The sequence below is a fragment of the Glycine max genome, chromosome 12 (assembly GCF_000004515.6).
Source record: "Glycine max cultivar Williams 82 chromosome 12, Glycine_max_v4.0, whole genome shotgun sequence".
NCBI lineage: Eukaryota > Viridiplantae > Streptophyta > Magnoliopsida > Fabales > Fabaceae > Glycine > Glycine max.
In genome coordinates, this window is record NC_038248.2 from 31,465,611 (window position 1) to 31,483,281 (window position 17,671).

The following is a 17,671-nucleotide window of genomic DNA, read 5'->3' on the forward strand; positions in this document are numbered from 1 at the left end:
CAAAAGCTTAAAAGAGGTGGGAAGTAACATTGAAACTACAGGGAAGCAACTGTCAAGCGTGCATGTGTTAGAGTCTATTTCATCCCTAAAGTATTCCAAATATTAGAAATTATAATAAGTAGTATTCTTTTAAGTACTAAAATCAGGTTATATTTAAACTGAAAACAGAGAATGAAGCTCTCAAGGAAGAACTTGCAAAGGCAAACGATTACGATTATAAGTTGTACATCGAGTAATTAAATTTCAGGAGCAATTAAATTCCGAAACAAATTGCTAGATTAATAACGAAAACAAAAAATAAAAATCTAGGGCACGCCTCTAATGGAATGTAGAGATACGATGAAGGAAGAAAGAAACGAAACTAATAGAATGACTAAAGATAAATCTAATAGATATAACAACTATTAAACTAAAGATAAACCTAATAGCTAAAGATAAGATTAAAGATAAATCTAATAGATATAACAACTATATAAAATCAGAATATATTATTATATCTTCTAACACACCCCCGCAGTCGAAGCGGGAGATCGACGGACACTGAGACTGTCTCGAAAATCCTCAAATAACACCAAAGGAAGTCCTTTGGTAAATATGTCTACAATCTGATAACGAGACGAGACATGTAAAACGCGAACTTGACCATGAGCAACCTTTTCACGAACAAAATGTATATCCATCTCAATGTGTTTAGTGCGTTGATGTTGAACTGGATTACCCGCAAGATATATGGCACTCACATTATCACAATAAACCAATGTTGCCTTCTGGATCAGACAATGAAGCTCCAAAAGCAAATTTCGCAACCAACATGACTCTGAAACTACATTGGCAACCCCTCGGTATTCAGCCTCTGCACTAGACCTGGACAAAGTAGCCTGTCGTTTAGCTGACCAAGAGATCAAATTATCACCAAAAAATACACAATACCCAGAAGTAGACAGTCTCATATCCAGGCATCCACCCCAATCAGCATCCGTATAAGAAACAAGAGTGGATATAGATGATGGATAAAGATGAAGACCATGGTCTATAGTACCCTGAATGTAGCACAATATGCGCTTGAGAGCGTGCATGTGCTCATCCTTTGGGTCATGCATGAATAAGCACACCTATTGCACTGCATATGTAATGTCAGGTCTGGTAAAAGTAAGGTATTGTAGAGCCCCAACAAGGCTCCTGTAGAGAGTCGGATCCTCAAATGGAGTGCTTGATGTAGCACTAAGCTTTGGTTTAGTATCAACAGGGGTAGGTGATGACTTACAAGAAGACATGCCAACACGATCAATAATCTCCATGGCATATTTATTTTGAGATAAAAACAAACCACCTGCATGATGAGTTACAATAATGCCCAAAAAATAGCTCAATTGTCCCAAGTCCTTCATAGCAAATTCTGAGCTAAGAAGGGTAATAATGGACTTACGAAGCTCATCAGAGGAAGCAGTCAAAATGATGTCATCCACATATAACAAAATATAAGCCATAGAAGTACCTTGTCGATAGATGAAAAGAGAATGATCCGAAGTGCTATGAGAGAACTCGAGTGTATGAACAAAATCAACAAATCTCTTATACCAAGCCCGCGGTGCCTGTTTAAGCCTGTATAGAGACTTCTTTAACAGACAAACATGATTAGGTTTTTGCGGGTCCCTAAAACCCATAGGCTGATGCATGTAGACAGTCTCATTAAGTTCACCATGTAAGAAGACATTTTTGATGCCAAGTTGATGAATGGGCCATGCCTTAGACAAAGCCAGACTCAGAACTGTGCGAATAGTTGCTGGTTTGACCATCGGACTAAATGTGTCACCACAATCTACGCCAACCTATTGAGTTTTTCCATCACCTACAAGACAGGCTTTATGCCTCTCAAAAGAACCATCATATTTTTCTTTATGAGCAAAAATCTACAATGACCGAATTACATTAACATAAGGTGGATGGGACACCAACTCCCACGTCTTATTTTAATAAGAGCATCAAATTTATCATCCATAGCCTTTTTCCCATTCGGGTCCCGAAGGGTCGACATGGGGTTACGTGGCAGAGGGGATTTAGCAATAGTGGTATGAAGATTAAAGATCTTCTTTGACTTAACTATCCCATGGGACGTGAAGAAGGGACTGGACTAGGAGGAGCAGTCGCTGGACAATTCGTACAATTAACAATATTCTTCTTTGGCTCAATGGTTGGGCCGGTTGCAATATTAGGAGAGTTGGGCCCGAATGGAACTAGACCAGGAGTTTGAGCATTAGGAGTAGTGGATTGAGACACTAAATAGTGGACCATGTATGAATTTGGGCCATCATCTAAGGAATCATAAGTTTGAATATGAGGAGTATGTAATTTAGCAAATGGAAATTGTGTCTCATCGAAATGACATGACGACTTATAATTATTTTCCCAGAAGATAATTCATAGCATTTATAACCACGATGATTCGAAGGATATCCCAAAAAAACACATGGAGTAGAGCGGGGTTGAAGTTTATTTATGGTAGTGGAAGGAAATAGAGGATAACATAAACACCGAAAAACCCGAAGATGAGAATAGGTCGGATCCTTATGATAAATAAACCTAAGAGGAGATTTATAGTTCAATAACTTATGAGGAAGAATATTGAGAAGGTAAGTTGCCATTTGCAAGGCATGATGCCAAAAGGAAGGAGGTAATGACGCTTGGGCAAGTGAAGTACGAACAATATTGTTAATTGTAAGAATTATCCTTTCGGCTTTCCCATTTTGAGGAGAAGTATAAGGACAAGACAATCGGAAAGAAATACCATTCACTTTACAAAAATCCCAAAAAGGCTTATTATCAAACTCTTTACCATTATCACATTGTATATTCTTTACTTCCCGTTCGAATTGAGTTCGGATGAAAGTTCTAAAATTTATGAATGTGGAATAAGCATCTGATTTGTTTGACAAAGGAAAAGTCCACAAAAATTTAGAATAATCATCGAACAACAAGATATAATGTCGGTGCCCCGAGGAACTCAAAACAGGTGATGTCCAAAGATTAGTGTGAACAATATCAAATGGCATAAGAGTATGAGAATGTGAGAAAACAAAAGGTAACTTAATATGCTTTCCAAGAGAACATGAATGAAAAATATGAGAGTCTCTAATTTGATTACATTCAATAAATTTATTCTTCCTAAGAGAATGCAAGATAGATATTCCCGGGTGTCCCAACCGCTCATGCCAAAGAGAAGGAGCTAAGGCAGCAAAAGTAGAGGAAGAAGTAGCTGGAGTGGTGGACTCGGTGATAAGATAAAGCACGCCCCAACTCTCACACCTCATTAGAGGCATCCTTGTCTAAAAATCCTTCACAGAAAACCCAAAGGGATCAAATTCAACACTCACAGAGTTATCAGTGGTAAATTTTCTAACTGACACTAAGTTTTTGATTAGTTTAGGAGCATGAAGGACATTTTTCAAGGCTAAAGGAGGATGTGGGGAAGGCAAGTTAGTTTGACCATAACCATGAATAGGAATTGATTGACCATTACCAATAGTGATACCACGATGATTGCTCATATTAAAATAAGACGTGAGATTACCTGAGGTGGACGTCATATAAGAGGTGGCACCGGTGTCCATATACCAATTCGGATTCGGAGAAGTAATATCGAGGGTGTGCATTGCAGCCTCGATGTCTGTTGGAGTAGGAGTTATGGCTGTGTATGCCTACTGAGGTCTGGACCCAAAAATACCGGGCTGTTGGGGCGGAGGTTGCTGATAATTGGGCCTGACCCATGGAGCCGCTGGGTACAGACAAGGAGGAACAACCCACTGCATCCATGACCAAGGCCATTGCTGTCCTACAGGCCAAGGGTTGTTCTAGGGCTGCTGCTGTCCACCCCCGCGATTGCTGCCACCGCCACCTTTACCCCCGCCACCAGAGCCTCCCTTGCCAGCGCTTGAGTTATCATGACCACCAGTGTTGTTGCGATTCTTTCTAGAATTTCCATGGTTTGAATACCGTTTTCCACCATTATTTGTGTGGCGTGCTGATGAATGATCAGACATCTCTTAAGATTCATCTGAGTCACGAGCCACCATGGCGGAGGATGAGGTCTGAGCCACCTTCTTGAGGTCGGATTCTTCGAGAACAAGCATCGACCGTGCTTGATAAAACTGAGGCAAGGGATCACTTTGACGGATGAGGGTGGCCACTCCCTTGTAGGGTTCAGTGAGACTAGACACCAATTGCAGAACCAACCTGTAGACAAAGGATCAAGCTGAAAGTTTTGATGATGCCAAAGGATTACATGAATCATATGCTTCTCAAAGATTTACTCAAGACAAAGCAATTAGAGTTAATCAAGATGGATGATCAAGACAGTCTATAGAGTCTTAGAAAGGATATTAAAATGGAAGGGAATTCCAATTGGATTAGCAAAAGGTTTGGCCAAGAATTTTAAGCTAAAAAGTGTTTTTCAACAAATTTACTCTCTGGTAATCGATTACCAGAGGATGTAATCGATTACCAGTGGCCAAAACTAATTTACAACAGCTATTAAAATTTGAATTCAAAATTTGCACTGTGTAATCGATTACACATATATGGTAATCGATTATTAGCAATTTCTAAACGTTTTAATTCAAATTTTAATGAGTGTAATCGATTACACACTTATTGTAATCGATTACCAGAGGAGTTTTTCAGAAAACATTCTCATCAGTCACATCCTTTCATGTGGTTATTGAATGGCTTTCATAAGGCCTATATATGTGTGACTTGAGACACGATTTTGACAGAGTTTTTGAGAACAAAAAGTATTTATCCTCTCAGAGAGAAAATTCATTTTATCCTCTTAAGAATTCCTTGGCCAATTCAATTGCAATTCATTAAGGAATTATTTGAGCTCTCAATCTGTAAAAATCTATCTCTTTCTAAAGAGATTCATTCTTCTTCTTCTACTCATTCTCTAAGGAATTAAGAGACTGTGGGTCTCTTGTTGTAAAGGAATTCTAAACACAAAGGAAGGATTGTCCTTGTGTGTTTAGAACTTGTAAAAGGAATTTACAAGATAGTGGAACTCTCAAGCGGGTTGCTTGGGGACTGGACGTAGGCACAAGGGTGTGGCCGAACCAGTATAAAACTGAGTTTGCATTTTCTCTTCCCTTAATCTCCTTTATTTATTATTGCTTTATATTCATATTCAAATTGTGTTATTTGAATTAATATTTAAGAAGATTGTCATTAAGGGAATTCATAACTTGAAAAAAAAGGTGAAATAGAATTTTAATTAGGGCAAGTAGTTTGGAATATCTTAATTCAACCCCCCCTTCTTAAGATATCTGAGGCCGCTTGTCTAACAAGTGGTATCAGAGCTTCATTCTTGTATAAAGTTTAGAAGCTTCAAGAAAAAGATGGCCTCAGCAAATTCCTTATTTCCAGAAGGGAATTCTATCAATAGACCTCCAATCTTTAATGGAGAGGGTTACCACTATTGGAAAACCCGAATGCAAATTTTTATCGAGGCAATAGATCTAAATATCTGGGAAGCCATAGAAATAGGGCCTTATATGCCCACCACAGTAGAAAGAGTTTCAATAGATGGTAGTTCATCAAGTGAAAGCATAACCATAGAAAAACCTAGAGATAGATGGTCTGAAGAGGATAGAAAACGAGTACAATACAACTTAAAAGCCAAAAACATAATAACATCTGCCCTAGGAATGGATGAATATTTCAGGGTTTCAAATTGTAAGAGTGCTAAGGAAATGTGGGACACTCTTCAATTAACATATGAAGGAACTACAGATGTTAAAAGATCTAGGATAAATGCACTAACTCATGAGTATGAATTATTTAGAATGAATGCAAATGAAAATATTCAAAGTATGCAAAAGAGATTTACACATATAGTAAATCATCTAGCAGCCTTAGGCAAAGAATTTCAAAATGAGGATCTTATAAACAAGGTGTTAAGATGTTTAAGTGGAGAATGGCAACCCAAAGTAACGGCCATTTCTGAATCAAGAGATTTGTCTAATATGTCTCTTGCCACTTTATTTGGAAAGTTGCAGGAACATGAGATGGAACTATTGAGATTGCACCAAAATGAAGAAAATGACAAGAAAAAGAAAGGAATTGCTCTTAAAGCATCATCCTCAATTCAAGAAGAAAGTGATCAGGATAATGATCCAGATGATGATGATGATCTAAGTCTTTTTGTAAAAAGATTCAACAAGTTTCTTAAAGTAAGAGGAAATCAGAGGCGACCAAATTTTAAATCAAAAAGAAGGACAGAAAATTCATCCTCTACTCTAAAATGCTTTGAATGCAATCAACCTGGACATCTGAGGGTTGATTGTCCCATCTTCAAGAAAAAGATGGAAAAATCTGAAAAGAAAAATCATAGTGAAAAGAAACTGAAGAAAGCATACATTACATGGGATGAAAATGATATGGAATCCTCTGAAGATTCTGAAAATGAAGAGATAAATCTCTGCCTTATGGCTAAAAGTTACGAAAGTGATGAAGAGGTAACATCTTCGAATAACTTATCTATTTCTTTTGATGAATTGCAAGATGCATTTGCTGATCTGCATAAAGAGTCAATTAAACTTGCAAAATTAGTTTCATCTTCAAAGAAAACAATTTCAAATTTAGAAAATGAGATTTCGAAATTAAACAAAGAATTAGATCTTCTTAGAAATGAAGTCTCAATTTCTAAAACAAATGAAAAAGTTAATATCTCCACTATTTCTGACAAGAAAATATCAGATTCTTGTAGTTGTTGTGATAAATATGTAAAAGAAATTAAAGACTTGAAGAATTCACTTTCAAAATTTTCATATAGTAAAAATAATTTAGATGTTATATTAAGTAAACAAAGATATGTATCTAATAAAAATGGACTAGGGTATAAATCTGATAAACAACAAAAGTTTCATAAAAACTTTTCCACTTCCACACAAAAATGTAATTCTAATTCTATCACTTGTTTTTACTGTGGAAGAAGAGGACATGGCATATCAACTTGCTACTTCAAGAAAAATTACAATAACATTAAAATGATATGGGTCCCAAAAGGATCCATAGTTTATACTAACATGCAAGGACCCAATAAAATTTGGGTACCTAAGTCAAAAACTTAATTATGCAGGTATCTTTGAGAAAGAAGTGGTACATAGATAGCGGATGCTCAAAACATATGATTGGAGATGCATCAAATTTTACACATATCTCTCCAAAGAAAAGCGGGCATGTAACATATGGTGACAAAAACAAAGGTAGAATCCTTGGAGTGGGTAAAATAGGTACAAATTCTTCAAACTCCATTGAAAATGTTCTACTTGTTGAAGGACTTAAGCATAGCCTGCTTAGCGTTAGTCAACTATGCGACAAAGGCTATCTAGTATCATTTGATTCTCAGAAATGTCTTATAGAACATAAGCATGACATTAATATAAAGCATATAGGACATAGAGTCAATAATGTTTACATGATAGACTTAAGCATAAAACATGAAAACAATCATTGCTTTCTTAGTAAAGATGAAGATCCATGGTTATGGCATAAAAGAATTGCTCACATAAACATGGATCACTTAAATAAATTAATTTCAAAAGATTTATTAGTTGGTTTGCCTAAATTGAAATTTGAAAAAGATAAACTATGTGATGCATGTCAAAAGGGCAAACAAACAAGAGTCTCATTCAAACCTAAAAATGTTGTTTCAACCACTCAACCCTTACAATTATTGCATATGGATTTATTTGGTCCATCTAGAATCATGAGTTTTGGAGGAAATTACTATGCTTTAGTTATAGTTGATGATTTCTCTAGATATACTTGGACATTATTTATTACACATAAAAGTGATTCATTCCAAGCATTTAGAAAACTAGCTAAAGTCATACAAAACAAGAAAAATCTTAAGATTGCATCCATTAGAAGTGATCATGGGGGTGAATTTGAAAATAAAGATTTTGAATTATTTTGTGATGAACATGGTATTGAACACAATTTTTCTGCACCTAGAACCCCTCAACAAAATGGAGTTGTTGAAAGGAAAAATAGGTCATTGGAAGAAATTGCAAGAACTTTATTAAATGATACTTCTCTTCCAAAGTATTTTTGGGCTTGTCGCAACCTACCCTTCGGCGGGAGGGCGACGCGTGACTCGCGGGATGCGTATTCCACGAAAGGAATACGCGCGGAGTCGCCACCAACGTTTATTTGAGGAAAACGTCGGAAAAACCGGAAAAGACGCGATCTATGAACTTTTTAGTGAAAGGTTCGGGAGTTGTATTTACGCACGGGGAAGGTATTAGCACCCCACACGCCCGTCCCAAGGGACGACAGCCTTTAATCGAATGTGCAAACATGACTTTGATTTTTATGTTCCCTTTTATGTTCTTATATCCTTTATACCCTTTTTATATTTTTCTTTTTTTGTGGTCGACAAGGGTGTTTCCCTTTGCTCCTACGTATTCCTCAATTTGGGATGAGAAAATCAGACCTACGTAGTTCTTTCGGAACAAAGTGTTTGGTTAAGTTGTTTTTGTCTTTTTTGCAAAATATGTTTTTATTTGAACAAAAGGTCATTTAAGGTGTTGGACCATTAAACGGTCTTTTGATTTTGAAAGATGAGAAACGTTAAGGCGTTGGACCATTAACGATCTCTTGTTTTTGAAAGGAGAGAAACGTTAAGGCATTGGACCATTAACGATCTCTTGGGGTGGTCGACAAAAGCGGGGCTTTTGCTCCTACGTATCCTCAATGAGGAACTCAGACCTACGTAGTTCTTTCTTATCAAGTGATTCTTTTTGATTTTAAGAGGTGATCATTTTAAGGCGTTGGACCTTAAAAATGATCCATTTTACTTAGTGAAAAATTGAAATGACGAACTTCAAAAGCCTATTTTTGTGGACGAGCTTGACTAGGCGAGTTGATTTTAGCCTTAGTTTCACTTTAGTTATTAATCAATTCGATCAAGAATGAGAAATCCCAAAGAGAAAACGTCCGATTGATTTTCCGCTTTATTTTACTAAAAGATGTTTTTTTTTTGATATTTATATTATTTTTTACCTCTTTTTGATTTCCAACGTGGTTACGGCACGACCGAACGGTCGGAATTGATTTTAACCGAAGTTAATGGATAATACAATTCAAACGTTCGGTGGAAATTTATTTTGTTTTTAAGTTAAGCGAGAAATGACTTAAGTAAAATGGCTTAAGCACGTCAACAGGGGGTATAAAAAGTAAACAAAACGAGAATAAAAATGCACGAAACACAATGTGGACCACTACGGGTACATAGAATGAATCGAAAAGCTTGGTTCGAGGTACTTACCCGTTGAAGATCGAAGAACGATGAAGAACGAATGAAGAACGTCGAAGAACGGTTGAAACCTTTGCGAAATTCCTCACGGAAAACGTTACGGAAACGTTTCGGAAGCGCCTCGGCTTAGATTTTCTTCACGGAAACGATTTTTCCAAGCAAATTCGAAAGAGAGAAAAGTGCCTCAGGGGCTGGACCCCTTTCTTCTTCACTTCCTCCCCTATTTATAGCAAAATAGGGGAGGTGGTTGCCGCCCAGCTCGCCCAGGCGAGCAGGGTTGCTTCCTCCAGAAGCAACCGCCTTCTGGAGGAATCTTCTGGAGGGCCCAAATGGGCCTGGGTGCTATTTGCACCCCCATTTTTACTAAGTACACCCCCCTCTGCTGTTTTTTGGTGATTCTTTTTTCGTAAAGTTACGGAAACTTACGAATTTCGTAACGATACTTGTTTTCTTTCCGTAATGTTACGGAACCTTGCGGATTACATAATCATCCCCTTTTTGACTTACGGAATGTTACGGAACCTCACTTAATTATGCAACGATGCTTCCATTTGATTTCCGGTGTGTCACGGAAACTTACGGATTGTGCATCAATATCTTTTTGGTTTTTCGGCATGTCCTGGAATTTCACAAATTGCCTAATGATGGGTGCCAAGCACCTCACGAGGACCAAAGAATGGTCGCACGTCATCGAGCAAAAGTCCCCGGACGAAATTAGGGTATGACAGTTGCCCCTCTTTACTTGTCTTTTATTGGAGATAAAAGGAAAGTAAAGATAAGACACTAATTTCGTTCCTCTCGATTTGGCGAGAGTCGCGGGTGACCATAAAATCTCCACATGCAAATGACTTGTTGTTCCCAAAATTTCACAAATTGCCTAATGATGGGTGCCAAGCACCTCACAAGGACCAAAGAATGGTCGCATGTCATCAAGCAAAGGTCCCCGAAAATCAGTGTATGACACTAATTTCGCTCCTCTCGGTTGACGAGAGTCGCGGGTGACCATGAAATTTCCGCATGTAAATGACTTGTTGTTCCCGGAGGAACAAAAGGTGCAGAAGACTATGTCAGTCTCTGCATGCTATCAAGCGTTCTGTCTTACAGATAGCAAAAGAATGTTTATACGGATAACCACTCGGGTATTTCCGCGTATCATCGGGCCCGCCGCCTCTGGATGATACAAGGGTGCAGAATGACCAAACTTGGTCTCTGCTTGTCATCGGGCCCGCCGCCTCTGGATGACAAAAGGGTGCGAATAACCATAAGGTATCTCCGCGTATCATAGGTGCAGAATGACCAAACTTGGTCTCTGCTTGTCATCGGGCCCGCCGCCTCTGGATGACAAAAAGGTGCGGATAACCGTAAGGTATCTCCGCGTATCATGGGTGCAGAATGACCAAACTTGGTCTCTGCTTGTCATCGGGCCCGCCGCCTCTGGATGACAAAAGGGTGCGAATAACCATAAGGTATCTCCGCGTATCATGGGTGCAGAATGACCAAACTTGGTCTCTGCTTGTCATCGGGCCCGCCGCCTCTGGATGACAAAAGGGTGCGAATAACCATAAGGTATCTCTGCGTATCATGGGTGCAGAATGACCAAACTTGGTCTCTGCTTGTCATCGGGCCCGCCGCCTCTGGATGACAAAAAGGTGCGGATAACCGTAAGGTATCTCCGCGTATCATGGGTGCAGAATGACCAAACTTGGTCTCTGCTTGTCATCGGGCCCGCCGCCTCTGGATGACAAAAAGGGTGCGGATAACCGTAAGGTATCTCCGCGGGCTACCAGCTCTTGAGTCATGGCAACAAAAGGCGGTGTGGTCGACAAAAGCGAGGCTTTTGCTCCTACGTATCCTCCCATGAGGAATTCAGACCTACGTAGTTCTGGATAACTTGTGAGACTTGAAAAAGTCTCGTTGTTTTCTCCATTAAAATGCAAACATGCTTTAGCAAAGAGACAAATATTCCAACTGATTTAGAGCAGCATATGCTTTTTTGAGTGAAAAACAATGCGTCTACCGGGGAAGGAGAGTCTGCTGATGAAATCTCCCATAACCATAAATGAGATTTTGGATGTTAGCATTTCGTTTCTAAATGATCATTTAGAGGAAACACTGGGTTCGAAAAAAATAGAAGAAATCTACTCAAAGTGTATCAATCTCGCACAGGTAAGTGTTTCATCCTAATTCCGAACCATAGATATGTCATGACTTGACTTTGCAAATTATTTCCTATCAAATCAAAAATTACACGCGTGATCATGGATCAATAGGGCTTCCCTTGGGAATGGGTTCTTTTGGTGGTTTCTTCTCTCGGCTTTTGTGTGTTTTTGGCTTTTGATTTTCCTGGCTTTTTCTTTTTTCCGTTTTTTTTTTGTTTAGTGCGGGGCGAGAAAAAAAGGTCGCTAGCGCACGGGATTTTGGTTGGTAATTAAAGGGAGAAGACCATTTTAGGTCGTGGTTTCCTTTCCTTCCTTTTTTGTTCATTTGGTGACAATTCTGTATTGTTCAGATATTGTCCGGTCCAAAGACCTTCTCTGCACATTTCTTCTGTTTTCTTTCGATCCTTGATCAGGAGCTTTCTTTCCTTCTTTTCTTTTTTTTTCTTTTTTTTTTCTTTCTCCCATTCTTTGATTGGGAATTTCCTTTCTTTTCTTTTTGCTTCCTCCCACTCTTTGATTGGGAATTTCCTTTCTTTTCTTCTTGCTTTCTCCCACTCTTTGATTGGGAATTTTCCTTCTCTTCCTTTTTGCTTCCGAGGGTAAGGATTATGGTGAGTCAGGATTTTGGCTCAAGGTTTGTAGAATGGCTAGACATGATACATGTCGGGGTTTGGTTTGGTTCAAGGATAAAAAGGGAAGCCCCACATTATTTCCATGACACAAATGCAAAAATGATGATTTGGAAACTTTATGCAAAACTGGTCATGCATGCACCTATGCGGACACTCAAGTGTCAAATCTTTATGGTCATGTGATGCTAGGGTTCAGGATTCATTTCCTCTATTTTAGTCAACCCAACGTTTCCAAAATATGTTCTTTTATCAATTTGTGCATTCATCCGAGTCCATTTCGGGCGTCTGGGAAAATCTTCACAGCATTCACCCTTCAGGTGTATACACATTTTTTTCAAAAACTAGTTATGATCAGTAAATTTTTTTCAAAGAAAAGTTGGAAGTCATCTCTTTTCAAAAGCATGTTGGTTTTTCAGCTTGACAACTTATTTTCCTTTTTTCTCCTTTTTTTTTCATTATCATTTGTTTATTTCTTTTTCTTGTTTGTTTTCTTTTTCCCCCTTTTTTTTTTCATGAGGTATTTTGCTATCTAAACATGTGTATATTTTTGCGAGGTATTTTTGCTATATACATGCATATCCAAGGTATCTTGCTACCTAAACATACATATATATGTTTTGTAAGGTATTTTTGCTGTATACATGCATATCCAAGGTATCTTGCTACCTAAACATACATATATATATTTTGTGAGGTATCTTTTTGTTACATACATGCATATCTAAGGTATCTTGCTACCTAAACATACATATATATATTTTGTGAAGTGTGTTTTTGTTTACATACATGCATATCTAAGGTATCTTTCTACCTAAACATACATATATATATTTTGTGAGGTATGACTACCTTCCGAGCTTGTGCTCGTTTTATTTAAATTCCTAGGATCATGAGCAACTAGGTGTGTCTTACTATGAAAAGTGATCAAATAACAAGCACAGATTCAAAAGGTACTAGGTTGCCTCCTAGTAGCGCTTCTTTAACGTCTTTAGCTGGACGCCTTATGACTTGTCGGTCACTGACCTAGTACTTTGCTTACCTTTGGCTTTGGACTTGGTTGCCTATTGGTCGGCCATGTGTCTTAGGCAACGCTCTAACCTTTTTATGGATGAGCTGAGGTGAACTTTAGTGGTGATGGCGGTGTGTCTATTGCCCGCTACCGTCCATCCCAATGCTGCTGTGGTGTCTCGCCCTGCGCCTGCCTGGGGGCGCAACACTTCTAGATGAAAACTCGATTGGTAGAGGGCCTGATGACCCTGCTGGGGGCAACAGGCACTCCCTTGAACTGATAGAGACCCGTATTTAGAGCTTGACAACTCCAAGACCCTGTTGGACTTCTTCGGGTCCACTGGGTGTCTTGCAGGCGCGATCCCTGCAAACAATAGATGAAATCAGAAATCAGTTGAGCAATGTGCATACTTACCTATGATGACGTGACCTTGCCGGGGGGTACGGGCACCCTGTAGGACTGATAGAGGCCCGTAACCAGAGCTGGAAACCCCAGGGCCCTGTTGGACTTTTTCGGGTCCACTGGGTGTCTTGTGGGTGCGATCCCTGCAAACAATAGATGGTATCAGAAATCAGTTGAACTATATGCATACTTACCCATGTCGGGACGACACAGACCAACCGATACTTTTGCAGGGGGAGATTGGCATTGCGGTCGCTGGGCAGAATGTTGCTAAGTAGCAATGTCATCTATATCTGTGTAAGAGTGGTCATGTTGGTGCGCATGATCCGCACTCGTCTCTTTATAGCGGCACGAATGAAATCTTGCCCCGGTATGCATAGTAGCTATGTAATAGCCTCCCTCTCTGGTTGTGCTCGCACAGTTGGCCCTCCTCCAATATCAGGGGGTGGCCCAGGAACCGTTAAAAGGAAACTACTGGCCCCTTAACCGGAAGTGCAAGTCTCGGTTAAGCATTTAAGGACGGAGGACCTTAAATTATCTTAAGGTGTGGATATGGAGCCCACTGAAAGTGAGGACGCATAGTCCTCTAAAGGCGAGGGCGTGTAGCCCTCTGAAGTTCAAGACGTGTCGCCTTTCGAAGGCGAGGGAGTGTAGTCCTATGATGGCAAGGACGTGCAATCCTCTAAAGGTGAGGGCATGCCCCCCTTTGAAAATGGGGAACATGTAGTCCTCTGATGGCGAGGACGTGTAGTCCTCTAAAGGTGAGGACGTGTAGTCCTCTGAAGGTGAGGGCGTGTAGCCCTACAAAGGTGAAGGCACATGACCCTTTGACGGCGAGGACGTGTAGTCCTCTGAAGTTGAAGGTACATGACCCTTTGAAGGCGAGGACGTGTAGTCCTCTGAAGGTGAAGGTAACTAGTACCCAAGGTGAGGGCGTGTAGCCCTCTCAAGGCGAGGACTTATAGTCCTCTAGAGGTGAGGGCGTGCAGCCCTCTGGTGGTGAGGACGTGTAGTCCTCTCATGGTGAGGGTAACTAGTACCCATGGTGAGGGCGTGTAGCCCTCTCAAGGCGAGGACGTGTAGTCCTCTGAAGGTGAGGGCGTGCAGCCCTCTGATGGTGAGGGTAACTAGTACCCAAGGTGAGGGCGTGTAGCCCTCTCAAGGCGAGGACAGGTAGTCCTCTGGAGGTGAGGGCGTGCAGCCCTCTGATGGCGAGGACATGTAGTCCTCTCAACGGTGAGGGTAACTAGTACCCAAGGTGAGGGGGTGTAGCCTTCTCAAGGCGAGGACGTGTAGTCCTCTGAAGGTGAGGGCGTGTAGCCCTCTGATGGCGAGGACGTGTAGTCCTCTCACTGGTGAGGGTAACTAGTACCCAAGGTGAGGGCGTGTAGCCCTCTCAAGGCGAGGACAGGTAGTCCTCTGGAGGTGAGGGCGTGTAGTCCTCTCAAGGCGAGGACGTGTAGTCCTCTTAACGGTGAGGGTAACTAGTACCCAAGGTGAGGGCGTGTAGCCCTCTCAAGGCGAGGACATGTAGTCCTCTGGAGGTGAGGACGTGTAGTCCTCTGAAGGTGAGGACGTGTAGTCCTCTCAAGGCGAGGACGTGTAGTCCTCTGAAGACCAGGGTACTAGTACCCGAGGGTCCATCCTTATGAGAAAGCAAGAGATCGACTCATCGAGAGAGCCGATCATCCCAAATTCAAAAGATTTGGACATTTAGATGTAGGGAATCTATGTAGTTAACATGATTTTGAGGAATGCAGATGCATGCAACCTTTGTTGTGAAATTTGGGTAAATGCGGACTTTATATGAAACAATGCAATGTAATGGAAAGTTGTACAATGTTCATGGCATTCTTTCCCTATTTTGTGATTTTGATTTTGATTTGATTTTTTTGGAAAACACAGATTGACTGTCCTTTTGAAAGAGGTGATAGTCCATGCAACCTTATCCTATCTTTTGCAAATCTCTCCGAGAACTCCCTCAGAGTGTGTGTTTTGTTTGATTTAGTCATTTGACCATTTTGGAGCGACGGCAATGGAGTCGTTTGATGCTTGATCAATCCATTGAAATCCTAGGGTTTGTCCCCCCTTTTTTGTTAAAAACATCGATGGGTGAGAACTTTTGATCGGCCCCTATGTCCACTTGAGGCTCATGCACGGTGCCCCTCATTGCCCCAGTGTAAGGCTTTGAGGTATCAATCGTTGCCTTTCGTCATGACCTTGTAGGAGGGAACCTATTGGGTGAGAACTTCTAATCTGCCCCTAGGTTCGCTTGAAGTTTTTGCATGGTGTCTTTCGTTGCCCCAGTGTAGGGCTTTGAGGTACCAATCGTTGTCTTGTTTTCATAGCCTCGTAGTGAGGAAGAATGAAAGAAGCAGTTGATTCTTGCAAAAAGAATTTTCCAAGGACGAGAAATAGTTGAAGGATCTTTCGGTTGATGGATTAAGTCAAATGACTCCTATGTAGAAGCAAGATGTTTTGATGTCTTGATGATGCTAAAGGATCAAGTGCTTCTAAGTTTTATTCAAGACAAGAATCCAAGAAAATCAAGATATATGATCAAGTTGATCTCTAGAATCTTAGGAAGAAGTTTCCAAACTGAAGAAGCAAAAGGTTTGACCAAGGAATTCTATCCTTTCAAATTGAGATTTGCTCTCTGGTAATCGATTACCAGTAGTTGAAAATGTTTTAATTCAAATTTTTAAAACCTGTAATCGATTACATAAGTCTTGTAATTGATTACCAGAGGGGATTTTCAGAAAATAATTTCCAAGAGACATATCTATTCAAATGTTTTATGAACGGCCATTCAAATGTTTTAAAGAGAGTTCTCATTGCCCAAACAGTTTTATCCTCTCGAAAGATCAAGAGTTTTTCTGAACTGAAATGTCTTATCCTCTCAAAAAGATTCCTTGGTCAACCACTTGCTTATTCAATAAGAAATTTTGATTGATCTTCATTTTACAATCTACCTTTTTTACGAGAGATTTCTTATTCTTATTTCTGAAAAGGGATTAAGAGACCGTGGGTCTCTTGTAGTAGAGGATTCTTGAACACAAGGGAAGGGTTGTCCCTACGTGCATTGTTAATCCGAAAAGAGAGAGTGAAAGTTTAATTGGGGAATAATATTCGTATCTTAACTCAATCCCCTCTTCTTCTCAAGGTAACTGAGGCCATTTGTCCAACATCCTATTCTTGATAACTCACTTCTCTCTAAAAAGACAAAATGAGGTCACATGAACGTCTATATTTTTACTTGAAAACACAGTCAATCAAATGCCTTTTTATTTTTTATTTTGAAACTTATTTTTTATTTCGAAACTCATTTGTTTTGAACTTTGCTCGTTGTTTTACGGCACCCCCACCAACGTGCAAGATGAGTAATCTCTGATTGAACGGTCTTGGAAGTCAACACTCAGGAGCGCAGGTTGCTTGAGCAAACAGACCAATGGCTTACACCCACATTCCGGTGAAAGTTGAATAAGCAAACATGCGTTTGTGAGAGGATGAGGGACAAAGATATCAACTTTATCCATTTCATTTAACATTGTAGCTGTGGTTTACAATAATGGCATAAACTTGGAAATCTTGATGAGTCATAACAACAGCTTCCAGAATTGCCCCATGTGTGGCATCTCTTGTCAATGTCGGGATTTACACGCAATTCTCCTCAAATTTCAGCCAGCCCGCATCAATTAGACCTTGCACCTTACGCTTCAGAGCCCTACCATGCTCAATGGAACGCCCCGGGGCTTCTCCATGACAAGCACACGTTGCGTTTGAGTCGTATTCTCGGAGAAATGGAGGTTAATGAACCTTGGCTAGGGTTATGGCTACCATTGAATTATCAAGTAGATATGGGAGCAAGTCAGCATATGACAACGGAATTTGGGGTGAACCCTACAGGCTTTTTGCTGCAAAATTCCTTTTTGTTGGTGTTTTTTTTTTTTTTTTTTTTTTTTTTTTTTTTTTGGTTTGTGCTAAAGGTGGTCTTCGTCATTGGAAGTGCGGTAGACAGGGGGGGGGGGGTTGATTTAAGGGATGGCCTTTGTGGATAACTGGGTGGTGGGTAAGGTTTGTTATTGGGAAGAAAAAGAGCTTGTTGGGGTGGGGGGAAACTTGGCCGTTATAGGAATGGGATCACAGCATGGGTTTCTCCCCT

The 17,671-nt window shown here is 40.1% G+C and overlaps 1 protein-coding gene across 1 annotated transcript in view; it reads right to left on the reverse strand.

Moving 5' to 3' along the window:
- Nucleotides 1-4,040: 4,040 nt before the first annotated feature.
- Nucleotides 4,041-17,671, reverse strand: part of LOC100785648 (uncharacterized) — a 26,789-nt gene continuing 13,158 nt past the window's right edge. Inside the window, exon 2 of the mRNA XM_003541123.2 lies at nucleotides 4,041-4,230. Within this exon, the coding sequence (XP_003541171.2) occupies nucleotides 4,041-4,230 (190 nt within the window). The remainder of the gene's footprint in view (nucleotides 4,231-17,671) is intronic.